Source organism: Ambystoma mexicanum, chromosome 4p (assembly GCF_040938575.1).
Source record: "Ambystoma mexicanum isolate Mex_15411 chromosome 4p, UKY_AmexF1_1, whole genome shotgun sequence".
Lineage (NCBI taxonomy): Eukaryota > Metazoa > Chordata > Amphibia > Caudata > Ambystomatidae > Ambystoma > Ambystoma mexicanum.
In genome coordinates, this window is record NC_090927.1 from 1,152,468,358 (window position 1) to 1,152,495,826 (window position 27,469).

The 27,469-nt window shown below is 45.2% G+C and overlaps 2 protein-coding genes across 2 annotated transcripts in view; both read right to left on the reverse strand.

The window, feature by feature from the left end:
• Positions 1–27,469, reverse strand: part of PDE7B (phosphodiesterase 7B) — a 1,355,672-nt gene that overhangs the window by 1,292,590 nt on the left and 35,613 nt on the right. The gene's annotated exons all lie outside the window — the stretch shown is intronic.
• On the reverse strand, positions 25,084–25,618 carry LOC138453684 (small ribosomal subunit protein uS11-like). The gene has a single exon (XM_069606746.1). The coding sequence runs from the start codon at positions 25,589–25,591 to the stop codon at positions 25,136–25,138; it is 456 nt and encodes a 151-aa protein (XP_069462847.1). The 5' UTR covers positions 25,592–25,618; the 3' UTR covers positions 25,084–25,135.

The following is a 27,469-nucleotide window of genomic DNA, read 5'->3' on the forward strand; positions in this document are numbered from 1 at the left end:
GAATGCACAAGAGAGGAGTGCAGAGTCACCGCCTCTTCAGCCTTCTCATCCCAGGACGCTCATGGAGGTTTCCCTATCCAAAAGGGAATCAGTTGCTTCCGTGTCCTCTAGCTACAACATAAGAGGACACATATCTCCTGCTCCGGTCAAATCTCCCTTACACCCAGAGGATAGGTTCTCCACTATTTATTATGGTCCTATAGATGGGGCGGGGCTTACTAACCCTGACCAGGCTTCCCAGGGTGTTAGGGCCACAGGTCCTAGATGCATTAAGGACCTACACAGGGAATTCATTATTATTATCATTATAGCTTTTATTGAGCGCGGGTCTAGCTTCGTGAAGCAACCGAGCGCTTTACAGAGGTCTACAACAATACAGATGCATAGCGGAGAGCGTTTCAGAGGTAACAAAAGAACAGATATACAGCAAGGTTGGGATACAGAGGGGCACAGAGGAGGGGTACAGCTGTACATGGTGGTGGGGAGAAAGGGGGGGCGTCTTGTGGGTCAGGTGGCGTGACGTGATGGCCTAAGTGTTGAGGAGGAGATTCATGTTTGAATATTTGGCCCCGATACACCCACATACATTGGAATTCAATGAGGTCCAAAAGGGAATGGATCAATATAAGTACACAGTGATAAGCTCTCCTTGTGTTTGTATATGATCCCTGCTATTTCATTTCAGATTCCCTTGATGCAGCAGGGCAAAGAGCGGGGTATATTCTCCACACGTTTCCCATCTACATGAGGGAAACCTACGGCCGTCCCACCCGTATCTAAATGTAAGGCAGGACGAAAAGATGAAATTCAATTTTACAACTGCAAACCGCTGGGAGAGTCCATAGGGATTCATTGCAGTGATAGCCGCCATGCGGATACGTGGCAGACACCATTACCAATCATTTGTTAGCCAGGCGGACAGTGGTGGAAAGTGCAGGAGTCACTCAGACTGGCATACCTTTTTAACATCCCTACCAAAATCCGCCAAAGTGGACTGCAAAAACGTAGAACGCCCTCAAAGTTATCCTAGAAGCTGGATAGTGCAACTAGCGGATGAATGGGGACTGACTGTCCAAGGCTTTCTTTGCCATGGAAATGTATGGCAAATCCGACGGTTGAGCCGAAGATAGATATTTTCCTTTCAAAATATGTAGGGAACCCTAGAAAAGGAATGGAAAGGGCATAGTTTGGATGCCAAGTTAAAACTCTAGACACTGTGGGACCATTGGTAACAAAGCAGACATTTCTGGAACGGATGGCAACACTATTCATCAGGATGTTCTGAGTTGTTGGCTGTGGAGGGCTGTCTACTTCCTAGGTGACGCCAGTGCTTTCCTCTGTGCAGAAGAACGCAAGTGTGTCCTACTGAATATCAAACTCAAGCTTGGAAACCTTGCTGACAACCAGCCGGCAAATACTAACTGGATTTTATTTGGAGAAGGTTCTGTCAAAGAAGTTAGTAGTTATGTCATAACTTTGATGATTCTGCAATTTTTTTGGGGCCGAATTACAATTTCACCAAATTTTGTTTTGCTGATTTTACATCTTTTTGTACTGCAACAAGTGGGGGGAGACCCCCACAAACCTCTCACCCCAAACATATCCCCTTCTACATACCTAACCCAAATTTACCATCTATATTTTTGCTCTTAAAAAACTAGTGCTACACAATTGGTAAACACAAATCAGCGAAAATATCATTCGGCAAAAATGGGTAATGCCGTTACGTTACTACCTTGTCCTACCCTGACCAGGCCAACTCAACTTTCCAAAGAATTTTCTACCCCATTGCTTTTTTAAGGTCTCGTTGAAGCAGGGACCTTTCAACTGGTCAAAGGCAAAGATTATCAGGCTTTGGTGTGTTCACCGAGGGCATGGGACCTCACCCCTGGATATCATGGATGCCCGCCGTATGTCAACCACAGCCCATCTTCTGCAAACGTCAAGTAAGGGGTCTATGGAGGTCCTGATCAGCAAGAAAATGCAGCTCTCCCGCAGTTCCCATGCAGCCCCGGGCTGCTAACACTCGGTAGAGACGGCACAGTCTATTGCCATGATGGGCGGCGGCATACTGTATTTTCAGCAAAAGTGGCGTACACCCTTCCGTGAGTCACTTTGAAGCCCCATCAAAATAAAAGTGACACAGGGAATGGTTGTGCTACTTCAGCAACGCAAGGGCCACATCAGAATCAGGGCCTTAGGTGAAAAGTGCAATAAATTCAGACTCCGTTTCTTTGTCCCTCCGTACTCTCCAGATTGGGCACGTCTTTTGGAATGCTCCAGAACAGACAGGGCTGGATATTAAGGCAGGATTGCTACCACCAGAGCAGTCCCAGGTGTCTGGCCCCCTGGTAAATTCAAGGGAAAAGGCTTGAGTACATGCTGGTCTGTAGGAGTTCTGGGAAAATCAGGAACATATCAGTTGACGACTTTGGGGAAGTTGAGGCAGTTCCTGAAGTTTATGGTTTTTCTTTGAGAATGATCACATTGCCTTAGTGAACTTTTCCTCGAAGTTTCATGATCTGTCAATCCTTATCGACAAATGTAATTAACAAAAATACTACAACTAAACACTTTTTATTTGACCATCAATGGTCATGCACTCATCTAAGCAATCCTTTCATATTGTACTCCCCGTTCGAGCTATTGAAAGAATCATGTGTCACATCAATGACTGCGTATCAATGAGTAGATTTCATTATAAGTGTCATTATTCATGCGAGATGCACCCCCTCAAGAGTCTTTGTTACAGCTAGATTATTCAATTTTTTAATAAAAAGGAACTACTCTAAAGGAAAATTCAGAAGCACTAAATGTGCCCTATTTTTTTCAATTTGCTTCCAGTAATGATCTTTACAACACCCAGTATGGCGTTAGAGGCCATTCCGGTGGGCTGTACCGGGTGGCAACGGCCCGCCACCGACAGTAATTGCCAAGCAAAGCGAGCACCAGTTGGCTCTACAGATGCCAGAGAGCTAGCGTCTGTTCATAGATGGCACCGCGTGGGCCATCTATATTTGGAGGCTTGGCGGTCTGTAATGGCAATTGCCCAATGGGGTGCGGTTTGCATGGCACATGGCACATATTATCTGTAAAAGTTATTGAAAGCAAACAGTTTGCAGTATATTTTAAAGTGAACACATAATCCCAAAGTAAAGATGGCTGGGTAATAACCACACTCACAGACTATAATAACAAAACGGTTGTGAATGTCTGCTGCCTTGTTTGGCAATCGGCTTGTGAAAAATGTGCTTAAATAACTCTAATGCGTTGTACTGTTGGCCAGAAAGGTTCAGCCACCGTAATGGCCTTTGCCCTGAGTTGTGAATATTTGTAATCTTGTCACAGTTAACAGGCTCTTGGTCGGTGGTGCTGGCATTGTGTTGGCCTTTACCTGTTGACTTCGCCCACCAGGGAATAGGGTTGAATGTTAGGCTGGCTGCTCTGTGTACCTGAATCAAAAAAGTTATGAATATTTCGTGGGAAATAGGAAGCCAATGAACAGCCTCAATCCTTGGAGGGAGAATCGTGTCTAAGTGTTGTCCTCCAGTTAAAGCGGCCAGTGGCGTCCCCCAACGTTTTTCCAGTAGGAGGGCTGCTGCTGGAGTGGCAGTCGCTATAGTATATCTAAATATCCAGAGTGTTTCCTCTGAGAACATATAAGGTCAAATGTGTTCCTCACGCCTGCTTAAGTCAAGAGGAACTCTGGGTTCTCAGCACGTATTGTATCATAGATTCAGGGATGACCATGCTGACGCAAAAGAGAGTCATGGGACTGTGGGGGTGGGACTTTATGCAGCTTAAGTTTAGTGAGTGATTTCCTGTGCCTTCACCATTCCAATTGGAATCAGACAGGAGTGTGCTGATGTCGGTGCAAAATGCTTGTTGAAAGGTCAGACACTATGCTCACGGAAATGCCACCCCCCCCAACACCAGATCTGGAAAAGGGGGTTAAATAGACCCTTCAATTATAATTGTTCTTTTATAACATGCTTAATACTAGCGATTGGGTTCTAAACAAAGGATTGGGATTAAGGCTTGTGTTGCGCTGCCTTGTCTTTTTTCCAAGACAGAGACGTTGCCCCTGAGCTAACCCCCTCAATCATGTATTGACCCGGTGCACCCATATCTTTGCTTTCCATTGATGACCGAGACAGGTCAAGTTGATGACATGAAACGTATTGACAATGCTTGATCAATGGTGTGAACTCCAGTTTTGTTTTCCCTACTAGGTTCTGCATGCAAGGATTATGCATTACAGATTTCCAGTAAGAAGGGGTTGAAAGTTGCATTGCCTTGTACATACACAATGTGCACTCGCGTCGCACCTCTGATTGGGCTACTAACAAATGTGGGGCCTTTGTCCAATAAAAATGGCAATAAGAGGTATTACTTTCTGACCTCTGCTCACTGACATGAATACACACTCTGTGGATGAAGGTAGCAATAAAACATACAGCTAACGCATGGTCAGATAAAACAATGCCCATTTCAGGCTGCCATTGGACCTATTTGCGGTTAACAAGTTACTTCTGGTAAATCTGAGGGGATACCACCAAACGGTACTACCGTTCCCACCGGCGGATATCCTGAAATTACTGGGAAATTACTGGTAGCAGGAAGGGTGGTAAATCCCTATTCTATGGAGTCCGGTAGGACTCCATGGAGGGGATTTGCCGGTAACACCGGCTGTTTTTTTCTGGTGGCAGCCTGATTTAACTCCAGCTCTTGGCTGGGGGTAAATCAAGTAACCGCCACCGGCAAACGTGTACCCTGCCGGTCTGGGAAATTGCTGGTATTGAGAGATATTGCCACTATTTTCAGGGACCGTCAGAGTCCTAATGACCCCCAATACATTTTGGAGCAAATGTGTCGTCTAACAAACACCACATGATCTGGGAGCTCTACTTTGCAAGCCACAAAAGCGACACTTCTGAGAATGACTTGCAGAAGGTTTCAAGAATCTGCATGTGCGTATATTACAGCCAGGTTGGTATTACCCAAATTGTTTGTTTACAATTGTTCGAATGAACAATTGACCGAATTTAAAGGGTCACAATTGACCTTTTCACAATTGACCGTATATATATATATATAAATAAATATATATATATATATATATATCTGTTTGGTAATATATATTTATATATATATGGGTTTTGAGGGGTTTGGCGTTAGGTGGGGGGTTTCCCCCCCACATATATGGTACAATTGACCTTCACAATTCAGTCAATTGTGAAAAGGTCAATTGTAATTCGAACAGTTGTAAAACGAACAATTCGGATACAACCGGCCAGGTTTAGGCAGGACATTGATCAAGGATTTACAAAATGAGCAATTTGTTGGCACCTCCACAGAAAGCCAGAAAATAAGTCAAAGGGAAAGGTCTTCTTTAAAAAAGATGCTTACTGATTTAGGCAAACATATCATAAAACAGAACAAAAGAAAACCAGAACACAATGCATTCCAAATAATCCATTGAAATGAGTAAAACATCGCTTTTAAATTGAAAATGTTTTCAGGCAAGCCATTACACTTAAAAAGGGAAAATATGTCGCTTGCCTGCTTTATTGCTGCAATTAAGCTAATTATGTGATAGTGCCCACCATTATTTCTGCGCGTGCGATAAGTAGCGTTGCTCCCTCACGCTGGAAGTTTAGCTAATGTTGAACTTCCACGTAGAACCGGCTCATGAGTCCATGATGACCTGTGGAGTTTCTCATATCCAGCAGAGAGCTGTCATGACTCATTTCCTCCCAGGAAATCGGGGCATCCTGTGCTCCACTGAAAGCAGTGAAATATGGACGGGACGTGCTGAGGAAGCAACGCCGATTGCATGATGCGACAGTGAGGCCACATGTTCACAGAGACTTTAATATTTAGTTTACAAAAGATCAAGACACTGGTAGCAGTTGCTGCATTGGCAACTGACGGCCCTACTATGGATTTTTTCGCTTTGGAGGCTACTTAGAAATGAGCCAGGTAGCTTTGGCATGTTGGGTTTTGATTCAGAGTAAGGGGATACCTTATCCCTTGCATGGTGGCAATGTTTACTTTTTCCACGGGGACATGGATGATAGAATCTCCAGGATTCCCGCACCAAAACTCCTTAGACTAACGGCCTCATTTTGAGTTAGACGGAGCGGTATAAAAGGCGATAATTCAATTACTGCTGCATTTAGCCCTCTGCCCAATCTCGTGTTGGGCGGAAAGTGGGAGTTTTAGCTCCAGCTTTTTGCTGGAGGCAAAAGTCTACCCTTTTGCCCGTTTTCACCGTTATTACCGCAGTGCTAATTGCACCGGTGCTAATAGCACTAAGGCCCCCCATATGGTCCAACAGACCCAATGGGAATGGGGATTTACCTCCCCTCTGCAACTCGGGATGCGGCGCATGTTGCGCCGGACCGAGTAGTGGTAACGCTAATAGCGTTGGTCAGTAGCACAACTCAAATCCTTTCAATATCCAGACTTTTGTTATATGCATTGTTTTGCATACTGTCTCCTTAACGCTGCCTTTACTGTGTTCCTTAAATGCATTCCAGTGAATGGAATATCACGTGTTCGCATGGAACCGCAAGATGGAAGGAGACTAGGGCTCTATGCAAAGGTAATCTGTCAGGAGGCTGCATTTACCATGGCCGCCGATAACTTTCACTATGGTGTACACAGATGCCCGCTCCCGATCATGATATCTATGTCGGAGCAGGACCTACTAAGAGGGGGCAGACTATTAAATTAGAGCGATAAATCATTGTCTTCTGTTTGGGGGTGTGACCAGTGATCTGAAACATCACAGGAAACACCATAGAACAAAAGGGGGGTCATTTTCTCACCTGGCTGAGTGTAAAAGTGAGGTGGTAGACCCAGACGTAAATGGGATATTAAAGGTGTTTTGTAGATAGAGTGGGGAACGGAAGGGGAAATCTCCTCCCTAGTCCCACTCTGCTTGCAAATCCACCCAGTTTTACACCTGCAGGAAAATGTCATGCAGGCGTAAAATGAATGGATTCCTATGGAATCCGCCTTCCTTTAGCACTTGCGAAAAGCAGTTGGATTCCATAGGAAACCATTGAAATGCCATCTGCAAAGTGTCATTTGCATGCAGCAATGACATTTTTCAAAAAATGTTAGAGAAAAAGGAATGTGTAAAGGTTAATTGGCCTGTATTTACTCTTTCCTTTTGCTCTATGTTTTCTGAAAGTGGAAAATTATGTACGTTGGCAGCCCCATGCATGCAAATAGTACTTTTAATAAAATAAACCCCCCAAAATTTCATTAGAACGCCGTTTGGAATTGTCTTTCCCTGCAATATCTATGGGAAATATTATCATGTGACCAGTGTTAGCCTCTCAGAAGAGTGGCAGTCTCCTCCCCTGGGTACAACATCAGCAAGGACATTCTAAATGCCAGGAATCTTTTGGGGGGATTATAAATATCGGAAACGTGCACCTGGCTTGTAAAATGGACGTGGGAGTGCAGGCATCTGCCTACAGTGCTGCTTACCTGTCACATGAACCGAACCCCAGTAGAAGCCCTCATCAGGAATGCAATGCCAGTGTGCAGCTATGCCTGCTGGTAGAAACATGGCATGGGATGCCCATTCCAGGACCTACGTGCTGGGTTGTGTGAGAATTGCAAACGGTAGCGTCACATGGCAACATTTGATATCCTGCAGTGGCCCTGGAATGAATCACAATTCGTCATGCAATACTGCCTGACATGTATATTAGAAATCACATGTATGAATGAAATGCATTCCAAAGGCGGATTCTAGTTCTGAATCCAGACATGATGAGTTGCTAAAACCCCCAGTGTCTGTCATCTCCACTATATACCCTTATGACTTGAGGTGGGCAGCCTGGCTCAGCTGTCAAAGAGGTGTACACGTGTTGCCCATTGGCACTCGGAGTTGTTGTTCTGCAAACTAGTTCTATGGAAGCTCTCGATTGCCATGCCCATGTGTTCACACATCTGTGCTGATGGTGAGCACTAAGGGCGGTTTGCTCTCCTGTGATACCTACATCTTTGGACTCTGCGCCAGGGCTTGCATTGCACTCCTTGTTCTGTCCCACTATCAGCTCGGTATGGTGTATTTTCAGGGTTGCCTGTGAGCTGTGGTGGTCGAGTGCCAGGTCTTAGGTTTTGCTGGTTGGATTTGTTTCCACTACTTTTGTCTTCTAACCTAACTCTGGTGGTTCCTATTTTCAAATTCTTTTCTTTCTGCTAGGTTCTTGACTGCTTTACTGCATATTTGGGTTCTGTTTAATTGCCACGTTGGCCGGGAGGATATGTGAGAGATCTCTTTCCTGCGCAAAGAGTTCCATGTGTTAAAATCGCAGCAAAAATTGCTGTTTACACAAATAATCGTGGCAAAAAGGCAGTGGTTTTGCTTCTGCAATCCATGTAATGGATGTGGGGGACAGCCCCGCAACCCTGGGACCCATTATACCATTTAAGGGGAGCGGGGACACCCCCGCAACCCCTGCTTCCCTTAAATGGTATAATGGGGTACACCTTTACCGGGTAAACCACAGTATTTTTTCCACGATTTTATGTACAGACGACTTTTTTGCCACACTTTTATTACTGCATACCGCATGAAGTCTTGCAACCCCAGTCAACCTAATCGATACTCAATCCCACACATCAAGCACACGGCGATGGAAGTATGTGATCCTCCCTTAACCATAAGACCGACCATAAGCATTGACCACCCACTGCACGTACCATCTCCCACCACTGCTTTTCCACATATCTCTTACACCATTCTGCCATGACCCTGAGTGGCGTGGGACAACAGGGGCAACACCTGGAATTGGCGTGCCTCCATCGCACCATGCTGGAGGATCCTAATGGATACTTTGGGATGTTCCTTACTCCATATATGCTTTGAAATGTATGTTTGCAATTTAAGGTTTGTTTTAGGAAAGATAATCACTGAGGTTGAAGGAGGTACAGCAGATGTGGTAGAGCAAACATTTTAATGTAAACAATTATGGTGTGTTGTAAGGGCAATACTTGGTGGAAATGTATAGCAAGTTAACACTGGGTTGTTACCACTAGGTACAGCCACAATAAAAGTGCCATTACTACTATTAGCGCCCGGGCATGATAAGGGCCAGTATAAGCAGTAAAACACTGCCTCCACCTGGCCGATGCTGGCAAGTGGCAGGTGGCCAGTGACTAACGCTTGGGCCAGTGAGGAGGGGTGCCTCTGTCAGGGAAGGAGGAGGTAAGTATGGGCAGGGTGGCGGATGAGACAAGGGCAGCAGTAAGTGAGGAAGCAAGCAGAAGGTAGCAGGGAGTGCGAGCAGCACACAGCTTGTTCAGAACCCAGGGTTTCAGCTGTATATAAAGCCCATATTCTGAAAAACCTGACTGTATGCCCCTACCGCCCAGGCTTCAAATTACATTTACTCCACCTATCCAGCAAATCAGCTTCTTTTGGGAGCCGTTTAAGGTCCCTACAAATCTCACCAATCAGGGAACAGTATATAGCCCTCAAAAAAGCATTCATTCTATTTGTTAAACGTATTCCCGAATGGTTGAGTAATTTTCTTTTAGCCCACTTGAATCGCAAATGTTCTTTGATGACGCTCATAACTGCACCATGCGCACTTTCATTGGGTATCTGAGAATTCTGTCAAATTATTTTAAACCGCTAGACCTGTGAGAAACCTTCCAATTGCCTTGTTAAATGAGACAGTCAGATCTCTGGATCCACAAGGAAGAGGAGAATATCACCAGCGAACATTCACAATCTAAATACTGTTCACCTAAATTTAACTCTGCATATCTCAATGTTGGCCTAATTTTCCTAAGCGGGTGACCCATCGAAAGGGCAAACGGGAAGGGAGGAAGTCATCACACCCTACGTGATCCCCTTGCTAGTTCAAAGAGGTGTGTTAGTTGACCATTAATCAGGACTCGAGATACTGCCAAAAATGTATTTGTGGATGCTATCTCCAAAGCCCATGCTCTATAGAATTGTTGCTACAAGCCTTCAGTCGCCCATGTCAAGAGCCTTTCACCATTGAAGGTAATCTACAGAATCTGGTGGTTTTATATATGATGTGCATCGTCTGAACCTCATTAAATGTTTAGCTGTCCAAGATGGAGCCTGATTGGTCCAGATTGACCAGTGCAGGCAGGAACTTGTCCAGTCGGTTATCTGGACGTTTAATGTCATTGTTTAAGGATGCTACTGGCCAGAGGCATTGCTAGGGGGGGATAAGGGGGCTATAGCCCCTGATCTTTTGGTTATAGCCCCGGATAGAATCTCAGGAGCTACAACCAAAAGGCTAGTTAGCCCCCAGTCCCGACAGTTCTGACATCAGCGTAGCCCCGGGTCTTTTCCAGACCTAGCAACACCCCTGCTACTGGCCTATATGAGGCACACTCATAAGACCCATTCCTCGGCATGGGAATAACTTTGACCGTGGCCTCCATCCTTGGATCTGTGAAGAAGCCTGTCATCAAGAAAGAGTTAAACATTGTGGGATATATTTACCCACTCAGCCATACTTCCCCACATCATTAAGCTGCGCATCTGCAGTCAACACAAAAAATGGCTGCGCTGGCTCCTGTGAGCACCATGGCCTCAAAACTGCATTTTGCCGTGACAAAGGGATGGCTGCACCACCTTGCCAAACACGAAATGGGCGAGTTGCAAAAAGGAGCACACCGAGAAAGGTGCATGTGTGTGCTCTTGTGTGCACCCAAAAAGAAGCAAATCAAAGCGGCCCTGCTCTACTGTTTGCAAAACATCCCCATTGAAATGGGGATATTTTACCTTGAATAAAATGCTGCTCTGATGCTAGTTTCATCTGTTCTTCATCAAACTACTGTTATTAAGAAGGTCCTGCCATGCCCATTCATACCCCATTGTGTTTCAGCAAAAGAAAGCATGACCCGGGAATGACAGGCTCTGTCAAGCTAAATCTGAAAAAAGGCCCAAGAAACTTCACGCTGTTCTTTTTGGACTACAAAGTGTCAAGGATCAATAATTCAAAGACATTCCAGCCCAGTGCATCTGTGTTTCAAACAAGCTGCTGCCTACCAGAAACTAACTATGGCTGCAAAAACAATATTGGAAAGGCAGATGGAAAAACCGAATTTGAAAGGAAAGTGCTAGCAGCGTGCACCACATGTGTCAAAATGGGCCTTTGAAAAGAAGAAAATGTGAAAGGGGGTTGTGCTGTGAAAATACATGTATGAGATGGTTCTATTCAGCATGTTTTCTTTAAATTCAGAGCAAAAATAAATAAAGTAAATCAAACTGCAGTTGCTACATGGGGGGGAAACCACCCAAACAGGTCTGCTGGGAAGATGCTAGCAACAGAAGGACCCCCACAGTAGATCCTCGAACACACAAGTGATAATTACTAGGCTGGACAGACTGTTGTCTGTGCTCCAGCCTCTTTCAATAGAAGTTCTGGGACACCAAAGTGTGAAGTGAATAAGAGAGAATAAACCTTCAATCAAGCTGGGAAACCCCCATCCTTACTCTGGAAGAAATGACAGTTGGTGGTAGCTGAAGAGAACAAAATGTTCCAGTGAAAGACAAAGGCCAGCCCATTTGTTTCCAGAGACTATTTTATAAACAAACTTAGAAGACTTTTATCTTTGCCATAGGACTTTGCAAAAATTAGAACATTTAACAGTTTAAATATGATTTTATGGGCTTTCATTTAAGACATCATAGGATCCATGAGGCCATTGTGAATTGTCATACTTACATCCCTTATGATAATCCACACATATGTATAAAGTTATGGAATTTTAGGCCGAATATTTCTCACTAAAAACAACGAAAACCAGTTAAACGGATGAAACAATGTCTCGCAGACTGGAGAATCGTACAGCTATGCTCTACATAAAATATATAATCTGCCCATGTGATTTGTTACTGTGCCACAACTGTACAAATGTGTAAATTCTGTTATTACTGATTTTTGGCAAAAAGGACTGTGGGAAAGCTCTGTACATCGTAAAGTACAACCCCTAAACTGAGTCACATCCTGAAGGAGGCAATCAACATTGATTGTCCAATCCAGTTGTTGAGAGGCATGCTTAGCTAAACCTACCCCACCATATACTATATAATGTCACTATGCATTATAAATAGGAGCCCCTAGCAGAACTCTAGACACACTCTCTCCTGAATTCCTGCGCTGCGTTCCTGATCTGCTACATTCATCTTCCTGATTCCACATTTCACTGCAAAGCCAAAGCATAGCTGAGTCCTACTCCAGCAAGGCCAACGCATTGCTGATTTTCTCCCAGCAAGGCCATTGATCCAGAAAAACCCACTGAATACCATTAAAAAGGGGTTAGCTGTGGTACCTTAAGCATCCTGAAACCAGACCAGCTTCTTGCCACTAACTGCATGCCCACTGACCCTTAGCATTCGGCGACCAGACCTTGCCCAGCTGTCTTTTGCCAGGAGAGTCCGCATCCGGTGTCCAGAATCGCTTGTGACCAGAACCTGTTGACTGTCCAAAATCCCTACACTTAAGCGTGGACTGTTAGTATAAAAACCGACCCCATAGAAACACATAGCCTACCTTATCTTGACCCTTCTGTCTCTATCCTACTCTCTAAGCAATCCAATCTTACACTGGTAACTTGTTAAAACTGTTAGAATTATCTGTGTACTCTGGCCTTCATTTCTAAGTGCTAGCACCATCTCTTTATTAATTTTGTCTTGTGTAAATCCTAAGCCATTAGTCATATTTTGAGTGGTCAGACTGGTTTCCGCATAAGGTTGAGTGCTGGGGTGACAAGGTTGACGTTGCAAATCAACATTGGGGCTTACTGTGTCCCTCTTTGGCGGTCTAGTCTGAATACTCTAGTTTAAAAGTAAACCTGCTCTTGTCTTATTTTCTTTAGTATTTCACGGCTTCATTTTACTCCAATCGAACCTTTTTCTATCTTGCATATCTCATCCAATTTCAGAGCTAGAGACGTCCTTTCACTTTGATACTGTCCCTGTGATATACATCTTTCCCAGACCAAAAACCGCATTGCGATTTTCAGTATTTCACCCGTTTTTATTAAAAACTGTTTGGGTCATTTAAACAGGAATTGTGAAAATTGCAACTTTCTAATGTGTCATTTGGCTGCAGCATGTTTTACGTTCCCACTTGTTTTCGAATTGCATGCTTCTTGTTGATCCCTTGCCTTGTGATTATTAGTGGTTATGCATTCAGGCTAGTGCAAGAAATCAGATGTGCCTCAAGGATTTAACCACACATTAATTATTTATTTGTCAATTTCCGAGTGTCATTTCATGCTATTGAAAAGGCTTGAAGATCTGCTTTTCTTATCTTGTGAGGGAAGGTCAGATTTTGAATCTGTTTGCCGCCTATTATTCCTGAATACCTGTTGCTTCTTTCTATCCACTCAGCATTTGATTATTTGTGGGTTGAGGGAAACTTGCAGGGGGAAACTTTACCTTGGGTGCTATCTATCCTAATTCAAAAAGTGCTGCTATTCAATTGTGCTTTGTATATGTTCTACTAGAAGGTTAACCAAGCGCATTGCTTGTGTTTCCATTGTCATTATCACCCCATTGGTGATTGCTGTCCAATATTTTAATGTGTGTGAATTTTTGTGAGCTTTAAAAATAAAGAAATATTGTATTTTCACCAACCGGCCTGGTTCATGGTCCATTGTGGCCCGGGGTATTTGTAAAAAGGGGGTGTGAGACGGGTCAGGTATCGGCTCAATTCGAATTAATTGAAATTAAAGAATAAGCATTCCTATTGAGCGCCACATCACAGGATAAGACCAAGTGTCCTGGTCCGGTGTGTGACGCCCGATTGGTACCCTAACAACACCAAGGGAGGCGGGCCAGATGTTTACAGGCATATGTTGCACAAAAGAATAGTGCTTCATTAATTGTATGGGATCTTTTAGCCACCAGTACCTCTACCTCGGTAACGGGGAAGTGAAAGCCACCCTTTGTTCTTCAGATTTCAGGATTTCAATTGCTTTTCCCTGTGCCTTTGGGTCAGCAGTGTGTAATGTTTTGTCAAAGGATGTGATCATCCTTAGCATCTCACCTCCCGCACAATTACTAGAGTCTTCTTTAACTTTAATGCAACTTATATAAAATTGGCTATTCCTGGCTCTAAGATAGTGGCCTAAAACGCTACCTTCTTTATTGCCTTTTCGAATAATGGCCAAAGTGTTCTACTGTCACTTAGCAGAGCTTTCTCAAATGAATAATTCTGTTTTAGCTGATTCCTAACTCCTGCCAGCTCCTCCTCCAGGGTTTCCCAGATAATATTCTCACACTTTTTGGTCATCCAGCCTGTCCTACTGTTGCTGCATCCCACCTTCTTTATTTGCCCCATAAATCCCAAATCCATCGATAAATCCTTCTTTCCTCCGTAGCCACCCCAATTTCTGCTGGATGGTTTGCGAGGGTTTCTGTTATGTATCTTCTGGCATTGAAGGAGATGCTGCACAATAAAACACGGAGCCAGGCAGTTCAAGTCCTACCACTTTTAATCATACGCAGTAACTGTCTTCCTTCGGCGGTAGCCCCACCCACACATGTGCACATCCACGTATGTGCTCAGTATAGACAGAGGACAAGTCACACCACATGATTATGAAAACAAACATAGGACACTACAGTTTCCAGGCCTCATCCTGCACTTAAAGCACAATGTGTAAAAAGTGACATATACGTATCCTTCCTGGATACATTCTAACATTTAAATTGACTAGGTTCCTCAATATGAACTTGAATAAACAATATTTTCTTGTAATGGTACAACATTTGGCACCCTAACCTTTGGATTCATCCTGTCTAGATAACTCCAAAGAGTTACTCAGGATTTTATCCCTGCTAAATCCCTCCGACTAGCTCCCTTCTGCGTCCCAGCCCCATTCCAGGACCAGGTCTGGCCAGTTCTGGTTTTCTATCTTGCTTTCCCTGCTTTGCCTGCTGTAGTTGGGCACATGAACTTTTGGTTTGCAGGCATGGTGCAGCTTTGTCTGTTGTGTTGAAATAGGGTTGTTTACCCTACTTTGTACAACAAGAACATACCAAATGGATACGTCACTGATATTTCACATTCTCCTTAATGTTTTCCGTCAGGCTCTTCATACTTTGCCATTTGTCGCACTTCAACAGGGAAACACCCTGAAATAAGCGACAAAGTCTAGGGTACACACAGTGGGTTGGAGTGCACCCACTATATTCAGAGGTTGGACTCAGTCCCCCCAGCTAAAAGAGAAACATTGGCTGCCCTCTTTGAATTTATGAATTAAAGCCGACCTCAAGCAAATCAAACCTCAGTTGTCAGGTTTGTAGGCCAGACACTTCACCACTGCACTACACAACCCGATGAAAAATAACAAACTAAAGATTAAGTATCCCATTTTGGTACTGCAAGCTCAAGGTTAAACATTTGTATTGGTTCTTGGAGTTTGAAACATGCACACCTTTTAATGTTTTCAAAAACACTATTAGACGAAAATATCCTCTCTTGGTTTTGTGTGTGTTGATTTTATGAAAGGCAAATGCCATTTGTCCTGTTCAATTTGGGTGGCTATGCAAAGACAATTTAATGAAATGTGCATATTTCACCTTGATATGCTAATTTCTGGGGACGTCACATCCCATTGCGTTTGTTGACGAGTCCCCCCACTTTAATTTTTAGGACTTGACCCCTGGGTGTAATTAAGTGATTTCGCTGCTTTCAGCACATTTTCCTGTACCCTGAAATCATGAACCGTCACTGGTACATCGATAGATTTTCTGTCAGCATGTTCTTTTCCTTAGCAGCACTACTTCGACTCTTTTGAATTTTAGATTGGTTGTTGAATCGTCTCCTAGTATTTCCCTAAAAAAGCCTTTGACAAAAGCCTCCAGATTTTCACCTTGAGCCTCTTTTGTCAGGTCTCAAAAAACCTTGCATCATCAGATATCAGCCTGTTTTTGAGGTCTGCCATTTAAACGTGTTTTAAAGGGCCCTGTTTCTTTAGTTTCCATAGCCTTTCTCTGAGTGGACCATTCTCTGTCGCAAGTTCACACACAGCTGTTTCCTGGGTTTCAATTCTATCACCCAGGCCGCCCCCATTTTCATTGGTGGCTTCCATTTCCTCCTTCAAATTCTTTTTGAGATCTGATTGGTCATTCTAAAAGTCTGCATTTCTATTTGACCAGCGTAGTTCCCCTACACAGAGACCTGGTCCTCCTTCTTATAAAAAGCGTGTTGTCTGCCATTGCTACCAGATGTGGTTCCTCTGCTCTGGTCAACATTTGTGATGGGGTTTGTTTCTCACAATATGTTGGATATCCTTTTCTGTTTAATTCTGGTCAGCCTGGTGTACAATGCTGATTTATGTGCTCTAGGGACAGTCTGGGAGCACTCTATGCTGAGGGTGCTGCAATAGGCATGGGGATACCTTCCCAATACCCGCAAACAGTGGAGTGCAGCCTTTGACAACATCCAGCATGCTCCTAAATATCCTGCCCCAGAGGATGAAAGTCCCAGGCACCGTTCTTGACTGGTTCACCTCCTGCCTCACTGACAGGAAACATTTAGTCTTCATGCCCCTCTATTAATTCAACCACACCGCAGTTAAGCAGAGGCTTCCTCAAGGATCCTCCCTTTCTCCACTCTGATTCAACCTATATGTAGAAAAATCCCCAGAAAGATCCGTAGCAACCATAGCATCCGTTTCCACCACCACCCTAACGACACACACATATACTTACAGATCCCATCACCCTCAAAACTACACACCCTGAAAAGCTCTCTCTCTACCATCACCGCCTGAATGGCTATCCACTTCCTCAAACTCAACCCTTCCAAATTGGAGTACCTCCTCATCTGCCCCCACAGGCACAACCCCTACCTCACCCCTTGGATCAAAGAACGCACCACAGACAACCCACACGTATCCCTCTCCAACCTGTGAAATCCTTGGCTTCGCCATCAACCCCCACCTTTCCTTAACACACCTCACAGTTGCCGTTCCCAAACCAGGCCTACAATTACAGCACACAGCGGGGAGACTCATCCTGCATCTATCCAAACACTCACATATCTGCCCATCTCTCACCCAGCTCCACTGGCTCTCTGCAACCCCGATAATTGCCTTCAAAGAAGTATGCCTAATACACAAAGACATCAACCTCCAAACTCCCTCCAGCAAACTGAACCCCGTCACCCACACAAACACCAGACACGCTCACCAGAAATCCCTAAACATTCCACTCTGAAAATTGACATACACACAAAAACAAGCATGCAACCAGTGGCCAGCCAGTGCCAGAAACACCCGACCACTCCACATCTGCAGTGATCCCTCCATCACCACTTTCTGAAAAAGGTGGTCTGGAAACATACCTCTTTCCCCTCACCTAATTCTGCCTCACCACCTCCCTGCCATCACGTCGCCCTATTCTGTCCTGAAAATGTGTTGTGACTTCTGTTTCACCTTTCACCTCTCTAACTTCTGAACTTGGTATGGCGCTCCAAGACCCCCTGGTCGCGAATGAATTGCTTGGAAGGCCCCGGGCAGGATCAGGTACTGGCTCACATCCGCACACGAGCCTCTCCCCCACTGCTTTTAGTACCGCTTCCATTACTTCTTGTGTTGTGAAGGGGTGGGGGTTAGCACATACACCACAAAGCATGCCTCTTAGTCACACAGACTGTCCGATTTCACTAGTGCTTCCATGTCACTGGACAATAGCTCGAGGATCTGCACTGCATCAGAGTCCAGCTAATGTACCCTGAACCCAGATTCCTTGCATCTTCAATTCATCATTGGTTTTCAACATGCGGTCCCCCCTTCTTAGCACGAATCACAGGAAGCAGATTGGAAGTTCCTCCAGATCAATGCATTTCACCCCTCTGTCACTCACTGGGTTAGAGCTTTCTTTGCACAGACCCCGCTCATCAGAAACCTGTGATATGCAACCTTTACCAATCCTCCGGTGCCGGGGGCCCTCAGTGAGAGGAGGTAGGAGCCATCTTTGGATGAAACTCATTCCCTGTGGACTGTGCAAACCTATGGCTGGCCTGTGTCCTGTGCCAGCTCGTTCTGTCTGCACGTCATCACCTGGCTGACTTCTTCCACCATCCTTGCCACATCCGGGTCTTTTAAGACATTACATTGTACTGCGGTTCGGCCGCTGTAGGTACAGAGTTGCTGGGGAGAATGGTAATGTACCACACAGAGTTACGTTTCGACCCAGTGCCGGTAATACTGGCACAGCTCGGAATTCTAGGATTGGAGGTAATAATATTTCATTATACCCCTCATAGCCTGAGGTCTGGGGGCCAGTGGAGCCCAAGATGGTGATGGCTACAGCCTGGTGTTCTATGAGGCGAAGGATGGCTGACAGTGAGGGCTGGCTACCAGCGTTAAAGCAAGTAAAACAGACTGTTGTGCTCATTTCAATGTCACAGCCAGCAGAGCAGACCTATGTCCTCTAATCCTTTCTTCAATGCTTCCTACTGGTGCGGTGTTCCCCAAGCAAAAATGTATATTGCCATGCCCTGATCCGGTTTGCAGTCGCTTAAGCCAGTTCCATGTAAAGGTGCACAAGCTAGTGTATACTGTGGCGCTGCCAGTAAAGCGGTCTTCCAGCACTGAGGCTTGTCCATGGGTTGGCAGCGTATCCAGTGATGATGTTGCCGTGAAAATGGCTGCCAGGTGGCAACATTTCAGTACACATGCACCCTCCAGACAAACACTTTCCACCAAATATTCTAGGATTGGAGGTACTGATATATAATTATGCCCCCTCCTAGAATATTTGGGGAAAGAATTTTAGGGGTCAGGGAACAAAGTCACCTACCTTGTGATTTGTTTAGTGCAAGAATGTCACATGGAACCGTTGGCAGATTGTGTCCCCACCGAGGGTATCCAGACAAGGGAAAGAGGAGGGGAAAATCAAGAAAGCATGAAATAGGGCAACGTGGGAGCAGCGACTACAAATAGAACATGAATTCTTGATTATGAGGCATAAAATAGTTAGGAAGATGGGGTAGCCCTTCTTTACACTTGAGTGCTCGTAGATTTAAACGTGATGACTTGGGTCGGTGGAATGTCGAGGAGTAAGCCAATAGCAGAGAGATAAATGCTGGAGGCGACGATAGCTGTGTGGCAGACTAGTGGTACTGATATTGTACGTACAGTTAGTAGGTCTGCGGTTATAGGCTGGCCTTGACATGTGGTCAAGCGTTATCTTGAAACACGGAGGCTTGAGATACAAATCATGGTGGTTGATGAGGCAAAGTACATATTTTTTTTCTCTGACGGAGTTCATAATGTCCTTGACCCAGAATGCATCTCAAAGAATATCTCGTTATTTTAGTCATCAAGTTTATTTAATTTGTTTAAAGAATCTTTAGATGGGAAGTTGCTAAGGTGGAAACTAAAATGCCCAGAAGCATACAGTGACGCATACATTATTCAAAATAAAATGTGGAACTATGTGAAAGGGCAAATTTAGGAGGAGATAATTAGACGTGACATGCACCAGTATACTTTCACACAGAGCAAATAAGTTATTCAGGAAGATTTGGCCTCATCGGCTGAGCACATGGATCAGGGTTAGCCAACCTGTCACCAACTAGATGTTTTGGCCTACATCTCCCATCAGCCCAATCAAGGATAGTTAGTGTTGAGGGATCATTGGAGTCGTAGGCCAAAATATCTGGTCAGCGACAGGTTGACCACCCAAGATATGACTTAGTGCTGCCCACACTGGAGACGAGCACCATAAACAAAGAAAAGCCAAGCATTTCTGCTTGCCCCACGATGTGGTGTATTTACCCACATAGAACATCCATTGCACTGAGGTTGTGAGTATGTAGTCATGGACTAAAACCTCCCACCTTGTTTGATATGGCTATGTCAGGCAATTCCTTTTAATCAAATCGAAATGTATCTTTTTATATGCATTTAATAATGGCACACCAGCAACTAAATAGAAGAGACCACATCACACCAGCACTGAGAACTCTACACTGGCTACCAGTACAAAAATAAATTTTCTCCAAAGCCCTCTGTATCGCCCATAAATTGCTACATGGGCAAGAAGCCAAATTTCTCCAAACTAAAATCAACCAGTACCAACATGGAAGAAACCTAAGATCGAGTAAGACGTCCAAATAGAAACGAAACACTCGGAGCAATGGAAATTTGGAGGAACCCCATTCTCCTGTTTGGGAGCCAAACTATGAAACTCAGTAACGAAGGAGTTAAGAATGACGGAAGACCAGCTAACTTTCAGAAAATTACTGAAAACCCGGCTATGCAACTCACAGAGACTAGCATAAAAACATTCACCCCCAAAAACCATACTCTGGGACCAAAGGAAACATAGGATAATACAGATTGAAGAACCAACACTAAAACCACCACACAGCCAGAGCCAAACAGAAACCATCTAAAACCCCCCTCCTGTTTTCCACACCTGCATACCTCTCACTTAGTACACACGCCCAAAAGGGCAAGCAAATCAACATGCAAAACACAAACAACCACATACCCACCACAGTCCACACCACAAAATCAGACAGATGCAAACAACAACCAAGACATTGTACGCTACTACTGCGGACACAAGTCCAGTGCACACAACAAAAAGCACACCCAGAAAGCTCAGACGCACATATACCAGTTTCTCCTGCTTATGCAAGCATCAACAGAAGAGCACAACCTCTATCCTATCCCTCCACCCTCACTAACCTACCCCACCCACTTTTTTACAGAGCCATGTGAGCACCTGGAGATTATGCAAATAGCAGGGGTGCACGGTATCATCATAACATACCATAACATAGCAAATGCTGAATTACTATCGGTTTTATTGTCCTGTTCAGCCTTGGCTCTTACCCCTTCTTCCTCCCCACTCTCCTCACCTGTCTCGTAGTCCTCCAATTCTTCAGGTTTGAGGTGGCGACGTGTGCAATAATCTCTCCTTTCTTTAGAAGACGTTTGGCTACCACGAGAGGAAGCCACAGTGAATGCTTGAAACAAGCAGTTCTGGGCTCCTCTCCCGTAGACAGGCGGCAAGGGAAAAAGCCCCACAGGCAGAAAAAACCCTTTGCACGCAGGGAAACACGATTTCCAGGAGTCTTCCGGTATTGTTGGTAGGAGGTTTACCACGGTTTGGAGATAGGAGATCTTGTAAAGGGAGACCATGGCTCAGAGGAGGATGAGTACAGGAGCCACGAGGAGCGGCGGCAAGAAACCCTAAATGCAGAGATGAGGAGCGGAAAGAGTGACTCGTTCCGGGAAACCTGAGTGAGCAGAGTAGCAACAGGACTGCAAGGTAGGTAGCGAGCGGGAAGAAAAGAGAAAAGAGAGACGGCTCGCAAGGAAGCGATCCGAAAGGGAGTAATAGAGCGGTTTAGGAGCCGTGAAAGCAGGAAAACTAGCGTCATTCACCCAAAGGCAGCAAGCTGGTAACTAAGGGGTTGCAACGCGGCGATCACTGGGAGAGGAGTGGTGAAGTACCTTCCAGCGACCGCCATTTTGGATGACAACTAGACCGACAATGCACGTATGATAAAACAACGTGCTGGGACTACAGCCTACGCCGGAGCCGCCAACGCGGAAGCAACCGCCAATCGGCTCTGTGGCGTATGACATTTATGTGCAGGCTGCCGGGGAGGAGCCATAATGAGGGGAAACTTCTTGATTCCCCTCATATCTCCCTCAGAGAGTCACCACCTAAATGTGAATGAACTCAGTGACAGTGACCCAAAACACTTTGCCACCTCTCATTGGTCCCTAAGCTATCAGCCTACTTGGGAAGGGAGATTTCTTTTTCATCCACTGACGGAGGAAATTTGCACTGGATATCAACAAATCCAGGTGTGCTTTGCAACAGTCTTGGGAGGATAGCTCAAGTGCAATGTGCTCAGCTTGGAAGCAAGATGACACAGTGTAACACAGGTTTGATCCCCGGGTCCGTGCTTAAAAACCTCTGGGTATTAAGAGCGTTATAAATAACCAATTACAATATAAATAACCAATTACAACACTACTCAGTGAGAGGAAGTGATTGTGTGGTGGCAGGGGGTGTCTTCCTCCCCAACCCCTCAAAATCCAAGATACTTTGGTGGAAGTCTAGGCAATTCCTTTCCCTTTGGGACTACAAGATTTCACTGATCCCCAAGTGTTTTCCCGTATGTATGCGCCAATCTTCAGTTTCTCAAACTGGTTGTTTTGGAAGGGTTGTCTATCTTTTGCCAGCAAAAGCTTCCCAACATACATTTGAAGAGCTAAGGAATCCAGTGCACGGCCACCTTGTTTCCAAACCAAGCTGACGGGAGTATTTAAATCTGTGTTGGTTGACCGCGTTGGCATTACTTCCGGGGTGCTGAGATAAGACTCGTCTGCGGTGAGGCCTTCAGGTTTCAGTGGAAAGAAGAATACTGAAAACTGGTGACCTGGAAAAGACTGCTAAGGATGTCTGGATTGCCACTGGGTGCGCAAGAATGTACTGCAAAACTATATGGACACACATATGTGTTTAGGTATGTACTATTTGATTATTCTTTTTTATAGACTGAAACAGTGTTGGTTGCAAAAGCATAAGAATATATTTGAGGGGACCTCGTCTGATATCCCTTCTTTTAGAAATCCTTGGAAATATCGCTAATTCTATCTTTTTGTAGATTTCCTTTTAATATTTAATATCAGTAGCAATAACAAAACACACACATGGCTTCATATCAAGTTAGGTGGTAAAGATGAAAACACCGCCTGTTTTACCACTTTGCACGATTATGGGTTGTGGAACACAAAACACCCAAATCTGCTGCTTCTTATTGCAGGTATTACCTGCAGAAATGATGGGGGTAATGTGGCATCTGAAATAACTGCATGCAGACGTATCGGTGCCCCTCCCCCTCGTGACATCCTAATAACCATAAATCTACCTGGAATTTGCCATTACCTACATACTTATACCAAATCCCTAGCAAAGCCTACATTGCTTATATTGTAATGAAGGTGTGGTGCCAGTGTATTGCAAAGCGTGTGAATTGGGTGACATTGAAAAGTTACTTCGCTGCATTTTTGGTTTGCTATTTTAAGACTCACTGTCAGAAGCCCCGCAGCACCAAAGGCAGCAGCTTAACAAGTTACAATAGAGGGAAGGGGAAGGAGAAGACACAGCTGCAAACTGTTCTTTGGTCAAAGCTAATTCCAGTTCTGGAGCTTTTCCCTTTGGCAGCACAATGGAAATTCGGCACATGAGTGGGAGCAGGTCTGATTCGCAAGCATTTAGAAACCTTGCAGGAAAAAAGCAATGATTGTATTTGAGTATCTTGCTGCAGTGTGGACAGCTCTAAACAACCGAATCTTCACAACATATTATAGGTTTGGGCATTATGACTAGACTTGAATCTTAGAGCCCAATTCATGGAATTTACAGCTCAAAGTAACTGTATTCGTACGTCGCACGCAGAATGCCCTCGACACGTAAAGCACAAACAGCCAGAAAAGCTACCTATGCATGCTCCCCTTGGCATGAATTCATGCACCCTTCAAACAGTGCATCGGGTCCCCCGTAAGCAGGCCTGAGACTTGTGGACCTTGCACGCGGTCCCTGTAACCGTATCTGGCACCCCGACAACATGCGTATAAAAATCGTAACTCAGAAATAACCCAGGAAATCTGTGTGCTGAACCCCCATAAAACGTTCCTGCACCCCGCTACACTGCTTACGCGCGCGCTACGCTAAATCGAAACCCCGTTTGAGTACACGCATCCTGAAATCCGATATGCAACCCCACCTCCGCACTGCATATCCTACGCACAGGTGTAATTACACATGCCTTCGGTTGCGGATCATCTGGAGGACTTGTGTGTCCATTTCCCAGCCATAAGGTTGTGAGATAGAATCCATGAATACGTCTCAGGCTGTGCAATATTGGGAGTGCAAAGGGACTGCCCGCAGACCGTCCCTCGGAATGCCCACTTTTTCGCATGTTCTTCCCCTTTTTTGGTATTCCGCCTCCTTCCCAGCCCTCTGCGCAAGCCACGTCCATGCTATGCGTGGATTCTCGTGCAAGGCCCACGCCGGCTCGCACAGATGTGCTGAGCTAGCGCAAACTCAATGCAAGTCCAGGAAAAGTACTGCGCATTCAATTCCATTAATCGGCAAAGGCGGATTTGCATGCAGTTGCGTGCGCAAGTACCCTAGTTTTTACGCAAATAATTCCATGAATCGGGTCCTTAGATTCCAGAGCAGGAAAATTACATCTTTGCTTCGAAGTGAGAAGTAGAAGGCGACCAAGAGCTAGCATGAAAACCTACCAAGAACGTCATCACGGGACACCTTAAGTAGCAGCTCCTCCTTGAGAAGAATTTCTAGGCCTGTAACCAACATATCGAGGAACAACTGCTCGGTTGATCTGAGGACAACGCGGCTTCTTTGGCCTCCGTCGAGAAAAGGACCCAATCAGAGCAACGTTAACTCCAGATAAATTATTAAGACCACAGCTAATTGGGCATGTGGTATCTATCATGGCTATTATTCGACTAGGGTCTGTCTGTCCCAACCATTCTCAGCCCTGGTAACTCACCATGAGAAAGTCTTCCACAAGCCCATAGTTATTTTTCCAAAAAATGTTCATCATTGATTAACTTGAAGGGATGCCTATCATGTTTGTTATCCTAAGCCTCCGACACTACTGCCCGTTGATCAGTTGTATAGGTTGTAGCAGCCTAGTTATTATTTACTTATTTGGTCAAGATTAGAATTGCCTTGTCTAGATTTTAAGGGCCTCCTTGTGAGTTGGAAGGTAAGCGTAAAATCTGCAGCATTCGCAAAATACTGCTGACGTTTCCACCATTCCGAGCCCAGAGGCAAATACCTGCACCGGTATTCCAATGGAATAATGCATTCGCTATTGGAAAATCTGTCCATTTTCACTTTCCTCCAACAGTGGAGGTGAAATTGTTTTCGTGTACGAAGGGCAAGTGCACATGCTTCCTTTCAACGGTGGATTTTTAAAAAATGAAGACATGGGAGGGGTGAGAATGTAGGCATCTCGGATGTCCACTCTCGCCAATGTACACATGTTGTTTTTTTTTTGTTGTTTTTTTTGTTTAATTTCTTTATTGGCAGCAAACTCATCTACAGACGACGACCACGGCGACCACCCTTCCTGCGAGTGCTGTCTGAGGGAATGGGGGTGACATCCTCAATTCGACCGATCTTCATGCCGGAGCGGTCAAGAGCTCGCAGGGCCGACTGTGCTCCTGGTCCTGGCGTCTTGGTCCTGTTTCCACCTGTTGCAGGCAACTTGATGTGGAGGGCAGTGATACCCAGCTCCTTACACCGCTGGGCCACGTCCTGGGCCGCCAACATGGCAGCATACGGGGAGGATTCATCTCTGTCGGCCTTTACCTTCATCCCACCAGTCACCCGGCAGATGGTTTCCTTGCCAGAAAGATCAGTGACATGGGCGAAAGTGTCATTGAAGGAAGCGAAGATGTGGCACACTCCAAACACATTCTCACCCTCTGCGACTCGAGGGCCCAGGCTGATTACCTGTTCTTCCTTCTTTTCCTTACCCTTACGAGGAGCCATTTTCTGTCACTTCTCACGGAATCCCTACCGGAAGCACCAATGTACACATTTAATGCATAAAATCGTCTGTAATTATACTTTGGTGCATTACAAAAACAATTACAACAGTGGTATGTATTGCTACTGTGCATTAGCCTTTTCCTCCATCAATATAATGGTGGGGCTGATTACAAAAATGCAAAAATAAATATACAGATTGGTATTTCTGGAATATCACCAGTTACCACTGTATCAGTGGTAAACTCTGAAATTGGGTAGATTTTTAGAAATACTGCCGGCAGCAGCGGTAATTACCTAAAGTGGTTTTCCTGTTAACTAAATCTACTCAACACGTAGTGTAGCTCAAAGTTATTTATCTCTGGAGCTAATTGCACTCATGCTGCATTTCCCATCATTTCCAGCAGGTTAAGCATGGGACTGACCATATTATCCAACAATGAACCAGGGGTTCCCTGAGACAGTTCAACTATTTCTTCCCATAAATTAGTTGTCCACAGGTGTGGTGGGACTAGAGCATGAGTATAGCATTGCTTACTTGCGTTATTTATTTAAATGTAGAAGCCGCTCATGCCAAAGCACTATCTATATCAACAACCAAAACTGCAACAGAAAATACATGAGCAAAAAGGGAAACAGCAGGATGCTACATCACCAACAATTAACAACAGCTTAGGGATGAACTTTGAGGTAAGATCGAAAAGAAGTGATAGTGGGGGGGCGCGGCATATAGAGTGGAGAAGAGCACGGCAACATTGATGGGCCAGGAGGCACAAGGGGTGCAAACGGGACTGAGCACAAGGACGATGGGGAAGCAGAGAGTAGAAACAGAGATGAGGACTGAAGGGGATCAGCGGCAGAGTAAATAGAAACAAAAGAAGGGTGATAGTAAGGCCAAACATGCATTTAAAGACAATACAAAGCTAGAAAAACTGAAGGCAGGCAGCAAAAGAAAACTAATGGAGAGCTGCTGGAGACGGAGATAAGAGCACGTGGAGGGAGCAAAGATAGAGGGTGAATAGCAGAGTCAAAAGCAAAGTGAAAAGAGAGCATAGGCAAGAAGGCCAAGAGGAAGTTAGAAGTTACCCTGAAAACGCAAAAGGTCATGGTCTTAGTCTTAGTAGCTGAAAAGATAAGAAAAGGGGGGGTTTTGGAGGTCTTGTAAAGTTATGATATGATATGATATGATATGGTATTTGTAACGCGCCTATACACAGGTGTTTCAAGGCGCGACGAGGCAGGGAGGGAAGGAACAAGGGGAGACAGACATCGATCCTACTAGGCCAGGTGTCATTCAGATCGCACAAGTGCAGGGGTGGGGGAGGGGGAAAAGTGCAAGGGGAAGGGGAGGGGGGGAAGTGCAGTACAAGGTAAGTGGCGTAAAGTAATAAATAAATAGGGCCAGCTGGTGGCAAGGGCAAGATAAGTGCAGAACAAGTGCTGGGGAAGGGGGGGGCTGTAGGGATACAGAGACAGTCCCGCAGTGCAGAGGGGTTCCAGGGCATCAGTGCAAGTGGAGAGTGGCTGGGCCCAGGACCGAGGCCGTTTAGAGTGGTCCAGTTGCAGGATCAGTGCAGTTTCAGTGAAGAATTAATTAGCTGTTCAGCAGGGGAGAGAGAGAGAGAAAGCAGAAGCAAAGAGGAAGGTTTTGAGGTGCTTCCGGAACCGGAGATGGTTCTCCTCAAGTTTCAGGGAGGCAGGAAGGCTGTTCCAGAGGGAGGCCCCTGCCGCGGAGACAGATCTACCCCCAGCTCGTTGCTTCGAGAAGCGGCTAACCCTGAGGGAGTTGGAGGCGGATGAGCGAAGGGCTCGGGAAGGAAGATATTTGGGAAGAGAGAGTTGAAGGTATTTAGGACCCAGGCCCCAGAAGGCCTTGTGGAC